This window comes from Culex quinquefasciatus, chromosome 3 (assembly GCF_015732765.1).
Source record: "Culex quinquefasciatus strain JHB chromosome 3, VPISU_Cqui_1.0_pri_paternal, whole genome shotgun sequence".
NCBI lineage: Eukaryota > Metazoa > Arthropoda > Insecta > Diptera > Culicidae > Culex > Culex quinquefasciatus.
The window spans coordinates 177324678-177338136 of record NC_051863.1 but is presented as its reverse complement, the minus strand read 5'-3'; the positions used below and the strand labels follow the sequence as shown (position 1 = coordinate 177338136).

The 13459-nt window shown below is 39.9% G+C and overlaps 3 protein-coding genes across 3 annotated transcripts; 2 read left to right on the top strand and 1 right to left on the bottom strand.

Moving 5' to 3' along the window:
- LOC119770585 (cuticle protein 12.5-like) lies at positions 1–734 on the top strand. The gene is made up of 2 exons (XM_038265753.1): positions 1–73; positions 140–734. The coding sequence occupies exons 1-2, from the start codon at positions 59–61 to the stop codon at positions 572–574; spliced, it is 450 nt and encodes a 149-aa protein (XP_038121681.1). The 5' UTR covers positions 1–58; the 3' UTR covers positions 575–734.
- A 7388-nt stretch (positions 735–8122) lies between these two features.
- On the top strand, positions 8123–12718 carry LOC6042068 (cuticle protein 12.5). The gene is made up of 3 exons (XM_038265756.1): positions 8123–8180; positions 8245–8558; positions 12503–12718. Exons 1-3 carry the CDS (start codon positions 8166–8168, stop codon positions 12600–12602), a joined length of 429 nt encoding a protein of 142 aa, XP_038121684.1. The 5' UTR covers positions 8123–8165; the 3' UTR covers positions 12603–12718.
- LOC119770586 (cuticle protein 16.5-like) lies at positions 11000–11556 on the bottom strand. The gene is made up of 2 exons (XM_038265755.1): positions 11467–11556; positions 11000–11402 (listed from the first exon to the last, which is right to left on the bottom strand). Exons 1-2 carry the CDS (start codon positions 11476–11478, stop codon positions 11127–11129), a joined length of 288 nt encoding a protein of 95 aa, XP_038121683.1. The 5' UTR covers positions 11479–11556; the 3' UTR covers positions 11000–11126.
- Positions 12719–13459: the final 741 nt, after the last annotated feature.

Genomic DNA, 13459 nt, shown 5'->3' with positions numbered 1-13459 from the left:
TAGTCCAGTTTTGAATTTCAATCAATACACCCACAGTCCCAAACCCATCAAATCCAAGATGTTCACCAAGCTGGTTAGTACCCGAACTTCTTGATTCTCCAAATCAACTTTTATCAATTTATCCCAACTCCTTCCACAGATCTGCATCGCCGCCCTGGCCATCTCGTGTGTTTGTGCCAAGCCCGGACTCGCGGTTGCCCCGGCGGCCTACGGTGCCTACAGTGCCCCGGTTGTGGCCGCGGCTGGTCCCGCCTTCGTGACCGCCCAGAGCTCGCAGGTCGTCGCCCGAAACTACAACGGAATCGCACCGCTGGCCTACACCGCCGCCCCAGTTGCCGCTCCCCTGGCGTACGCTCCGGCCGTGGCCAAGGTCGCCGCTCCAGTGGCCTATGCTGCTGGCCCAGCTCCTCTGGCCTACACCGCCCCGATTGCCCCGGTGGCACGTGCCTTCGCCGCTGCTCCTTATGCTGCTGCCCCGTTCGGTGTTGCGCCTTATGCTGCCGCTCCGTTCGCCGCCGCCCCCTATGTGGCGTCCCCGTACGCGGCCTACCGGTACAACCCGTACCTGCTGTAAGGAGGAGCTGCTGCTGAAGAAGTGACCAACCACCAACCGAGGACTGAATGCGCGTGTATAGATGCAGATCGTTATGGCTTGGATGAACTCGATCCAGGACTTTTGATGTTATTGTTGCGATAGTGAGATAAGAACAAATCAATATACATTAAAAATTGAAATTTTAAAAACAGTCTGTGTGTTTTTATTAATATTTTAAAAATATTTTATAACTTTAGGTAAAGTAATAGTAAATTATAAAATTCTTGAATATAGTTTTTCATACACACATTTTAGCATTTTGAAAACTAATGGAATTATCGATATAATTTTGTATTTAACCCCTAAAGTACTGTTTACAAAATCATTTGCAACAAAGTAGGACTTTGAATAAATGGGATAATTTTAGGTTTTTAGTTGAACTACTTATCACTTAAATTTCCACCAAATTCATTTGTTGCATGTTTCATGGTTATTCAACTGAAGAACGTAACCGTATAAATTCGGTAAAATTCTATATTAAAAAAAATATAACTTTTACGATTTCGGTAAAATTATGTTCATCTTGACGATGTTTTAAATAACGAACGGGATGAAAAATCTAAATGTGTATGCATTATAAATCAAATTCACATATTTTAAATTCAAATTTGTGAACTCAGTTTATTATTATGCAAAAACTAGTTCCGATGCTACAGTCCAGACACAATTATCTGATTTTGGGCATCATCTTAGATTTTAAATATCCAGAACATTTTTGAGCTTAACAAGCCAAAAAAGACAGAATAAATATTTTTTTTCGAGGTTCGATTATCCGAAGATTCGATTATATGAAGTGATTTTTTGCGAGGAGTTCGCATAATCGAGTCGGGTCTGTTTTTTTTTCAACCGCAACATTTTTGCCATTTTTCAAGTTCATTTTTTTTATTTGTAATCAAATTTGCAATCTTAAAAGAATCTGCATTAATTTTTATCAGGTTGATATTTTGCATTTTTTTGTTTTTTTTTGTTGTTTCAAAAATTCAAAAAAATGCGCATATTTTCTATAGTGTTGAGTATTTTTTTTTTATTTCGATGCCTCTGTGCTCTCTTGTACTAAGCTTGCTGGTTTCCCAATCTAGTTAGCATAAGAGAGCACAGAGACATCGATTTGTTGATCGAAAAAGTTGGAAAATAACATGGTTTGAATAATTTTTTTTTCACAAACATATCGTACATAGAATAGAAGGGTCATTTTTTCATTTAGAACAAAATTTTTCATTTTAAAATTTCGTGTTTTTTTTACTTTGCAGGGTTATTTTTTAGAGTGTAACAATGTTCTACAATGTTGTAGAGCAGACAATTACAAAAAATAATATATAAACATAAGGGGTTTGCTTGTAAACATCTCAAGTTATCGCGATTTTACGAAAAAAAAGTTTTGAAAAAGTTGGTCGTCTTTGATCAAGGCCGTTCATGGTCACTAGGGTGACAAGAAAAATTGAAAATTTCGGAAAATCGCAAGAGATACCCCCTGAATCAATTCTTTAGGCAAAAACAAGTAACTGTGCCAATTTTGAGCCAAATCGGTTAAGGCTAAGGGGTCGCTTTTCATCGTTGAAGTTTATATGGGGAAAATCGCAAAAGTGTATAGGGAAAAACATCGCCTAGGATTTTTGCAGCAGATGGCGCAGGTCTCGCCCAAAACTGTCCAAGTGTGAGATTCTTGTAGGAAATTTAATTACCTACAACTTTGTAAAAGGGTGCAAGACGATCCGAGTTGATCCTGATGAGTTATTAGCAATGCGATGAAAATAAATCGGCTTATATAATTGAAGGTATACAAGGGGTGTATAGGAAGTATATAAGAAAATATTTTTGTCTAGAAAAATCACCAAAAATCAGGATCAACTCGGATTTTTTTTTTTTTTTTTGAATTAAATATACTTTATTGAATCTTTCTTATAATAATTACATTTGGTTTACATAATAAGTGGTCAGCTGTGGCTCTTCAGCTTTAGTTTGCTTTTCGTGACTTAAACACTGTTCATTTTCTTAACTATAAAAGTATATGATTTATCATTTTTGTAACACTAGGTACAATGAGGAAAAAAAAATGTTAAGAAAACATAACCTAACCTAAAACTAACTTAATCTTACCATAAACTAAACCAATCCTTGAATCAAGGGGTATTCAGATATAGCACATTTTTCCCTGAATTTCAAACATTTTTCTTGAATCTTCTGATCCAACATTTTAACTTCTGCTAATTCATGAACCTCACTTGATCTTGTCCAGCCAGGAACATTCAAAACCATTTTGAGTACCTTGTTTTGGACACGCTGGAGCTTCAATTTATGAGTTCTAGCGCAACACTCCCAAACAGGTACTGCATACTCAATAACGGGGTAAATTATTTGTTTGTAAACTGCTAGCTTATTTTTCAAAGATAGCTTTGATTTTCTGTTAATTAAAGGATACAAACACCTGATGAGAATGCTGCACTTGTTCAATATTTTATCTACATGCTGCCGAAACAATAGTTTCGAGTCAAGTATGAGACCTAAATAGACAACTTCCTTTGACCAGGGTATTGAAACATCATTCATTTTAATCAAAACATCATCCTTTGGGACAAATCGGGCCGATTTGGAAAGTGGAAAAATGATGGTTTGAGTTTTGGCTGCATTTATGCGAATTTTCCAGTCGCCAAAGTATTCGGAAAGAACGTCAAGACCCTTCTGAAGACGGCCAACTAAATATCTGGTTATTTTACCCTTATAAATAACGGCAGTGTCATCAGCAAAAGTGACAACACACCATTACCAGGAAGAGTAGGCAAATCAGATGTAAAAATATTGTACAGAAGTGGGCCAAGAATACTTCCTTGGGGAACCCCAGCATCAATGTTGAATAATCCAGAAGCAATCCCATTCAGAAAAACCCTGAACGATCTCTCCGAAAGATAGTGCTGGATAATTTTGATAAGATACATTGGAAAACCGTATAAATACAGTTTATGTATCAAACCATCATGCCAAACATTGTCAAAAGCCTTCTCAACATCCAACAAAGCCATAGCAGTTGATTTAGACTCAAGCTTGTTCTGCTTGATGATTTTAGTTACTCTCGTAAGCTGATGAGCAGTATTATGCCCTTTCGGAAGCCAAACTGCTCATTCAAAATTATATTATTATCGTTGGTAAAATCCAAAAGCCTTGAATAGATGACCTTCTCAAAGAGTTTGGACAGACTACTCAAAAGACTAATGGGACGATAACTTGTTGGCGATGTTGGATCTTTTTGAGGCTTCAAAATTGGTATGACTTTGCCTAGTGGTGGGGAAGTAACCAAGTTGCAAACATTTATTGAAAATTTTGGCTAGATGTTGAAAGAACTGATCACTCTGTTTTTTCAACACCAGATTAAAAATGTTATCAAAGCCAGGAGCTTTCATATTTTTCATTTGTTTTACTGCAACTTTGACTTCCTCACCAGAAACATGGGAATCTGCAGGAAATTCAAAGGTAGAGTCATTGATTGTTGAAATACTATTGGCAACTGATGTTTCTTTACGGCTGGTCATGGAAGCGCCAAGATTATGTGAACTAACAAAATGAAGCCCAAGTGCATTTGCCTTTTCCTCGGATGTAATCAAAGGAGAATCCTCAACAATAAGAGGAGGAATAGGCTTTGGTTTGTTTTTAAGAACTTTTGAAAGTTTCCAAAATGGTTTTGAATAATTCCCAAGCTGGCTTACATGTTTTGAAAATTCTTGATTTCTGATATTGTCAAGTCGGTCTTGTATGATTTTGTTCAAATTGTTCACTGAAATCTTTTGTCATAGTCCCCAGTCCGTTGATATTGTCTCCTATAAACATTCCTAAGTCTAATCAAGTGTTTAGTATCTACGTCAATATCAGTTACCTTAAAATTAACAGGAACCTCCCGAACGTTGGCAGCCTCTGCTTGGTTGATAGCCTGCTGGATCACCTCCAGCGAACGATCAATATCAGCAGAAGTTTCCGGGTGTTGATCATAGTCGATGTTGCTGTCTACCACTTGCTGAAACTGCTGCCAGTCAACGTTGTGGTAATCTTTCCGGGTTGGTTGCCGCTGCGGAGTAACGGAAGCTCCAACCTCCACAACCACCGGATAGTGATCAGAACTCAACTCTTCAAACACCTCAGGATGAGCCACGTTCTCAGCCATATTGGTAATGAAGAAGTCGATGATTGAGTGATTCCCAGACCGAGCCACCCTCGTTGGACGATCTGGACTCACAACGTTGTAGTATCCGTTTTGCAGATCGTTGTGCAGAATCACTCCGTTCCGATTCCTCCTGCTGTTGCCCCAAACTTCATGCTTCGCGTTGAGGTCACCAGCAATGATGTACTTTGCGCTCCGCCGTGTCAGCTTCTGGATATCGCCCTTCAGTTTTGCTGCTGAACCATCTCTGGAATTCACCTGACGTGGGCAGTATGCAGCAATGAAGAGTACTGGGCCAACCGAAGTGGAAATTTCCACCCCAACGGCCTCGATGATGTCCAGCTTGAAGTGTGGCAGCCGGCGTGGCTTGAGATCACGATGAACAGCGACAAGCACACCTCCTCCTCCAGAGGTGGTCCTATCGAGCTGCGTCGCGATCTTGTAGTTTTGCAGATAAACTTTTTCACCGGGCTTCAGATGAGTTTCCGTGATGGCAGCTACGTCGATCTCCTTCTCGCGAAGAAAATCCACCAGCTCTAAATTCTTTCTCCTAATGGAGCAAGCGTTCCAATTCAGCAGCTTGAGGGACCTACGATCCATACTGGATGACGAACGAGGTCAGCACTTCAATCTGCTGGGTCTTGGTTTTGCATCCACGCAGTGCAGCGGACATCTGTTTGAAAATATTGAGGAGTTCGGTTGAGGTGTAAAGATCATTACCATTTTCCTCAACTGCTGGTTCTTGGGTTGGTCTTGGCTCCTGGCTGAAGCCCGGTGGTGGCGGTCTCGGCTCCTGGCTGGAACCCGGCCGTGGATGATTCATCTCAGCTCTCTTCCTGGGATCCAACGGCAACGGTGCCAAGTTCGGGACCTGGCGTCGCGGTTGAAGAGGTGGAAAATTTTGCTCCACCAGGGCTGGAGGAGTTCTACGACGCTGAGGCTGATTCTTCGTCGATGCTTGCTGCCGAATTTTCACGAACTCAGCTCTCTTGGGGCACTTTCGGTCGGTTGACGAGTGCTCACCGTTGCAGTTGAGGCACTTCACCAGCGAATCTTGGATGCACTGGGATGTGATGTGCGCATCGGTACCACATTTGGCGCAACGACGCTTCAGGTGGCAGTTCTTACCTCCGTGCCCGAAACCCAGGCAGTTGAAGCATTGTGTGACGTCACGATGCACTGGTCGGTATCGCTCCCACGACACGATAATGTTGAAAACCGCTCGAATTGCCTTCAGCTCAGGAAGCGTCGTCGATCCCTTAGCCAAATGCAGCAGGTAGAGCTGGTCACGGTACTTGATGTCTTTGTTGCGTCGGCTCATTTTGTGCACGGCCAACACATCCAGTTTCAAAACTTTTAGCTCGGCAGCTAATTCCTCCACTGGCATGTCGTACAGACCTCTGACGACGATTTTGTACGGCTTATCCATGACGACATCATGGGTAAAGTACTCCGCCTCGTTTTCGGTCAAGTAATCCTTGACCAGTTGATAGTGCTGCCTGGATTGCACCAGCACCTTAAATCCGTCCTGACACAGACGAATGTTGCCTAGGACTTTCCCAGACTTGATGAGTTCAACCAGCCCCGCTCGAAAGTCGATCGTTGCTGCTGATTGCCGCACATAAAAAGGAGGCAGTTTCTCCTTTCGCTGTTTCACTTCATTCTCCTTTGCTTCCGCTACCTGGTCCTCGTCAGGCAGTCCAGCAAACTTGTTGTTCTTCAATAGCTGCTCCTCGTGCGACGAAGAGTTCTCCTCCTCCTCATCCATCGGTACAGTACCGTCGCTCTTTTTCGTCTTTTTGCTGTTCGATGTCACTTCCAAAAGCACCTTCCTTTTGGAAATCCCCGGTTTTTGGCCATCAGTTGAGGCCTCAACCTTCCTTTTGGAAATTCCCACTTTTTTGCCTGCTTGAGCCGCAGGTAGGGCAATATTGCCGGCGTTTTGCGCCGGGACGCGACGAGTCATGTTGATTCAGACAACCTTCACCAACGAATGCTCGGATAACAATGATCAACTCGGATCGTTTTGCACCCTTCGACAAAGTTGTAGGGAATTAAATTTCCTCGAGAATCTCACACTTGGATAATTTTGGGCGAGACCTGCGCCACCTAGCAGAAAATTACTGAAACGATGTTTTTCCCCATACATTTTCGTGATTTTCCCCATATAAACTTCAACGATGAAAAGCGACCCCCAATTTGGCTCAAAATTGGCACAGATACTTATTTTTGCACGAAACAAAGAGAAACGCAAAAAGTAACTTCTTTTCATGGAGAAAATTCTTAAACCTGAGGGTGGTTACATTTATTAAACATCAAATTTTACTAGCTGAATGCTCTTTTAGGTAAAATACACTTTAATGATTTTTTTTTTTTGAAAAGTGTATTATACACCTGTTCAGTTGATTTGCAATCACTAGTTTCCAATAAATTTTAATGTAAGATTCCACAAATAAAAATTTCAGGGTAAAAAACTAAGCTTCACTAAAATTATTTTTGGAATAAACCCACACATGCTATATATATATATGCAGGCTCACGTTTGTACAAACAAATCCAGGCAAACAAAAAAACTGGAAAACTGTCAGAAGTGCAAGTTTGTTTGTTTGTTTGCGGTAGTGTAATGGCTTCATCAGTGCGAATCCTTCCCGGTATGGAATGATTTTCGACTAAATAAAATAATCACTATTGTAAGTCTGGTACAAATTTTATTTAAAGGTTTTGGTTTTTTTTAAGTTGATCAATAATAAAAAATTTAAACATCTAAATGTAAAAAAAAGGTTTTTTCCAGACAAACTGCCATACAATATTCAATCACTTTGCGCCAACCGGGGGCTCAACCAATCGCTTAAAATTTGGAGAGGTTGTTTTAGACCCCAGAAAAAAACCAAAAATATATTGCTGATTTGATCTGAGACATTTTCATTTTTTTCAATACAACTTGATTTCATCCTATTGTGATATTAATTTGCTCTAATATCGCTCGTTCAATATACATAAATTTGAAAAAAAAAATGGTTGATGTCAAGAACACTCAAAGTCAAAGTCGCGTGCCAACAGCTCGCTGACTCAGCTGCTGGTTGCAAACGCCTTCCTTTTAATGCCAATTGCACAACCGACTATGTCATCCTGCCACGCTTCGCCTGCAAATAACGGTTCACCATTCCAACCGACAACTCTAGTTTAAATGGCTATCAATCCCATCAGTAGTCAAGCGCCATCCCCGGACAGTATCCTTGCGACGGCGTACCATCTGGCGTAATCGAACCGTAATTTACTTCAATCACGTACTTTTCGATACATTTCAGCTGTTCGGTCAAAAGGATGAGCTTATATTTACTAGATTTGGTATAAAAACGGATTGCAATTCGGTTGTAGTTATCAGTTGCATTTCAACCAATCAAACAATCAAATCAACCCAAAATGTTCACCAAACTGGTAAGTTGCTCTAGAATCCGCAAATTTTAGAACCTTCTAAAATTCTCAACCCTCTCTTCTGTAGTTCTTCATTGCCTCGCTGGCCATCGCCTGCGCCAGTGCCAAGCCCGGACTGGTGGCCCCTGCCCTGGCCTACAGCGCCCCTCTGGTGGCGGGAGCTCCTGCCCTGGCGGCCTACACCGCCGGATACGCCGGACTGGCCCACGTCGGAGACTCGGCCGTGGTCACTTCGCACAACTCGCAGGTCATCAACCCGGCCTATGCTGCCTACACGGCTGCCGCTCCGTTTGCGTACGCTGCCAGCCCTGCCCTGGCTGGTGCTCCCCTTGCGTACACGGCCGCTTCCCCGTACGTTGCCCCTTATGCCGCTCCGTACGCCTATGGACGCTATCTGCTGTAAGAGGTGGTGTTAGAAGACCGAGGATTTAGGACAATTGACGGCTGGAAATGATTCATAAATAAAGTACAAATCATATTCAACAAAAATTATACTTATTTGTTTTATTTTCTTTTTTCACACAACCGAATCATTTTTTAATACAATTAAATCATGAAATTTAAATTTTAAAATAAGAAGTCTGAACTCATTGAAAAAAACGAAAAAACGATATGGTAAAAACAAGTCATTCAACAGTGTTTTTTGTTCGAAGGAATCGTATTGACATGCTACAATGTTTGAAGTGGAGATTTTCAATCATTTGAGTAGTTTTCGAAACGTTTAAATACTTCTATTAAACAATCAAATTGAAAATACGCGTTGGATAATAATTTGACAAAAAAAATGTAAATGCATTAATTTTGACTAGGGTAAGTGAATTTTCAAGCTCTCATCTACCATTTTATTTAAACAAAGCACGCTAAAGCTAAAAAGATAATCAGCCCCTGTTCGCATAAATGTCCCATATACATGCATTTTCGCAACTTTTGAGTTATTGATGCAGTTTGGTTCAAAATCGAGTGCTCTTTCAGAAAACATCCAGTACATTTTCTAGAAATTTGGAGGAAATCCAGTTTTTTTCGCGAAAACTTAACAACTAATTTTTCTAAGCTTGCTGTTTTTTTCAGATTTGACATTTATGCAAACATGGGCAGTAAAAGGATTGCAAGGCATCAGCGTGAAAATTTAGGTAAAATTTTGAACTATTGATCATTCTTGGGCTTAGTGAATTTTCAAGCTGATCCCCATCCCTCTTTAGTTTGTTTTGATTAGAAAAAGAGGAACGGGTAAATGCTAGCTTCACTAATCCTAATCATTCCTGATCGAGTAAATAAAAATATGTTGTCTGGGAAATACATTTTTAATTAGATTAAATTAAAATAACTGTGCAAAAAAACAAGTATTTTGGAAATTTTTTTTTTTTTGAAAAATTTGACTAGAAGTTTTTTTTTAATTTTTCATTCTCTTGCCAAATTCATTGCTAGAATATCCAATTACATCAAAATGAATTATAGTTCAAATCATAGTTGAATGGTACCCCAAAACTCTTTTAGGTTATTTGAAATACGGAATTGTAAATTGATTAATTACTAATAAAATAAATTGAAGCTCAATGTTTTTTTGACCTCAAACTTCCATGCCCGTTTTACCCCACTTCCCTTTGTCGTAGAGGCATGAGTTCATCTCATGTATAGACAAACAAACGCTGAAAGTTTCATCCAAATCGAAGCACCTCGATACGACCTCTAGAACAAACCGAGCAATATCTACAAATACTACCTCTTAACTTCCCAATATGCGGTATTGTTTGCTTTGGATATATTATTAATTTGCAAACGAATTTCGTTTCTATTGAACTTTTTTTCAAAAATCATGTTCAAGTAATGTGCATTTTTAAATTATTTTTTTTTTTTGAAAATGGTCGTTGTCACAAGATTGCACACAAGCGATGAAATGATTAATAATCAGAGGACTCTGATAAATACTCACTTTTCATAAAATTTTAATCAGTGCAGGAACCACCTGTTCGATTAACGAAAACCTTGAAAAGAAGAATTTTTTTAATAGTCTTAAAAAAAGGAGATTATCTTAGCTTTTTAAAAACACTTTTACTTCATAACATGTTTCTGAAATAAAAAAAAAGATGTTATCTGGCAAATTTTGACCTATGAGTGCATATTACTTGATAACGGTTATTAAAAAAGAATTCAGTCATTTTCGATTGCAAATAAGATTTAAAATGTTTTTTTTTTCTCCAAAAATCGCTTTTTTTCAAAAATCATAAGATTTTTTGAACCGATTTTGGTTCTTTGCTTCTATTTTTATTCAACCAAGTTGGAACTTTGTTGCGTTTGCAAAACGAAAGTATGCGAACCGGTTGCTTCAAAAAAGTTGATTTCATCATTCAGAGCTTGGAAAATATTTACCATCAATCTATAAAAATGAATTTTCTTGAAAATTACTAAATGGTCGTTACCACAAGCGACGATTTTTCAAATGACACTGTCTAGAAAAATAAACGTTCGATTTTAAGGATAAATAATGAAATTTTTGTGACTTAAATAAGTTTTGTTTTGACTTTTGAAGACCAGACTTCTGCAGTGAATTCATTCTTACTGTTCATTGTAAGATAGTTATTGAGATGTTTTTTAGATTAATCGAGATTTTTGAATATCTGGGGTTGCTGGTGTCAGATATCGCCTCTTCAACTGGACTGATTGATGACGTATGTGATGTGTACTTTTTATAAGATGGATAGGTACTTAAAAGTCGTTCTGCAAGATAAAAATTAGTTTGATCCATGAACAATGCTATACGACAAAAAGATGCCCAGGCCAAAACAATTGTAAATAAAATAAAAATAATACTTTTTTTTTGTTCAAATATGTTTACTTTTGATTGCTATTTTTTTGTTCAAACTAAAAAATATCACTGTCGGTATTAGGAGTCCACGTTTAATCACAAATAAAGCCTTGGGTTTCCTTCGTTCGATCCCTCTGGATCACCGTTCACTTGTACAGCACCGGAGCGGCGGCCACGTACGGTGCCGAGTAGGCCAACGGAGCAGCAGCAACGTACGGGGCGGAGGCGTACGCGGCCAGCGGGGCCACCGGAGCGATGTTTCCGTGGTAGGTGCGCTCGTACACGGCTCCTCCTGCGGTGTAGGCATAGGCAGCTGGGGCGGCGGCCACCAGCGGGGCACTGTAGGCCAGCACACCGGGCTTGGCCTCCGGCTTGGGCTCGGCCGCAACCGACGCAACGGCGATCAGGGCAAACAGGCAGACCTGGGAGGGAGAAGAGTTGGGTTAGAATTGTTCTTGGAGTTTAGAATTTCTTTGAAGAACTTACAATCTTGAACATTTTGAGTGAGGTTTTGGTGATTGAACAACGGGAAGTAGTTGATTGAAGATTTGATTAGTAGTTACTGATGCTTTTGGTCTGGAATCGGATCGTTTTTATACGAAAACTCACCAACGGTAAATCAGTTTTAAAAAGCAAAGTCTTTGGGTGGGAGAGGTAGAACTTTCGAGGACTTCCTTGGGTTGATTTGTCTACGCAATATAACTGGACGTGAATCCACAAAAAGGACAAAGAACTCTCATTGATATTGTCAACCGATTATCACGATGCCTCTAGTTGAATATAGACATTTCCAAAAATAGAGACGAACATACTTAGGCAGTCACTTTAACCAGTGACCAGTCTGAGCCATGCAATTGCTTAAAGAATCGGACCAAAACCAATTGGTATTTCACAGCTGTTCCACGATTACCATACGGTGTGTCATCGTTGGCAATCAATCGGCACATGCCTGGTCATAATCAATGCCACCATCACGCGAACGCAAGACATGTACTCGGGCATGGTAACTTTATTAATTCTAGTTGGACGATAACTTCGATGTCCTTTGCGTAGAGTCACGTCCCAGCCAAGTCGCGTGTCCTCGAAAGTTCTACCTCCCCCGAGCGTTGGATATTTTGACATTGTTCGATGCAAGAAGTTTAAAGAACTTCGGTTCAAAATTGGTTTAGGTATAAAAACGACCAGATTTCAGACCAAAAGCATCAGTTACCATTACCCAAATCTTCAATCAACTACTTCCCGTTGTTCAATCACCAAAACCTCACTCAAAATGTTCAAGATTGTAAGTTCTTAAACCAATTTCTCAACTCCAAGAACAATTCTAACCCAACTCTTCTCCCTCCCAGGTCTGCCTGTTTGCCCTGATCGCCGTTGCGTCGGTTGCGGCCGAGCCCAAGCCGGAGGCCAAGCCCGGTGTGCTGGCATACAGTGCCCCTCTGGTGGCCGCCGCCCCAGCTGCCTATGCCTACACCGCAGGAGGAGCCGTGTACGAGCGCACCTACCACGGAAACATCGCTCCGGTGGCCCCGCTGGCCGCGTACGCCTCCGCCCCGTACGTTGCTGCTGCTCCGTTGGCCTACTCGGCACCGTACGTGGCCGCCGCCCCGGTGCTGTACAAGTGAACGGGTCCAGGAGTGATTGAGTAACAGATTCCCAGCGCTAGTCGTGTTTCGTATTTTTCTCGGAACATTTGAATATTTATGACAACTATTGAAAAAATACAAAGCAACGTTATTTAAAAATCAATTTAAGTTGAGTTTCATTTTTGTAACCAAGCTCCATTATCTTTTATATATATAAAAAAAATAATATAGCAATTGAAACAACAAGCCCTGGTCGGTCTTATCATTCAAATGAAAAAAGTATTTTAAAATGCATTTTATACTGGTTCAGTTGTTTTGCAATCATAAGTTTTCATAAAAAAATAAGAAGTAACGAAAACAAAAGTTTTAACGAAAAAAAGTTTGTACAGCGAAAATTTACAAAAATTCTAGAGATTTTTTATAAACCCAAACATGCTAAAAATAATTGTAAGCGCAGTGAAATGCATTTTGAATAGATTTCATCTGGTTGCACCAGAATTTCCATCGAAATTTTAAAGTTTTTTTTTTTTTTTTGATAAAAAAAATCTGCTCAGACTACAGACAGACTTTTAATTTTTGATAGTTCAATAGTTTCCGAGAAATCGCGATTTGAAAAATAAGGGATAAATAGATGGAACTGACAAAACATCATTTTTCACTAAATTTAACTTTGAAAGGCGGTACTTTAGCCCGAGAAGTCCGGCCAGCAAAGTTAAAAAAGAAAAACTTCAGGAAACATTCTCAGCTATCTCCCCTCTCTTTCCTTAAACATAAAACAAAATCAAAAATTAAAGAAATATGTATTTTGAATGTTCAACTTTAAAGGGTTAAAAAGTCAGATGTCAAAATCAGTGCTTCGGGTCTTTTTCAGGTCCTTTTTTTCAAATGTTCCAATC

Bases quoted from the DNA above. Each gene is read 5' to 3' on its own strand.
- LOC6042068 (XM_038265756.1), top strand. The intron at 8,559-12,502 runs CTATGGACGCTA...CATCGCTCCGGT, and splicing joins CCTTATGCCGCTCCGTACGC to GGCCCCGCTGGCCGCGTACG.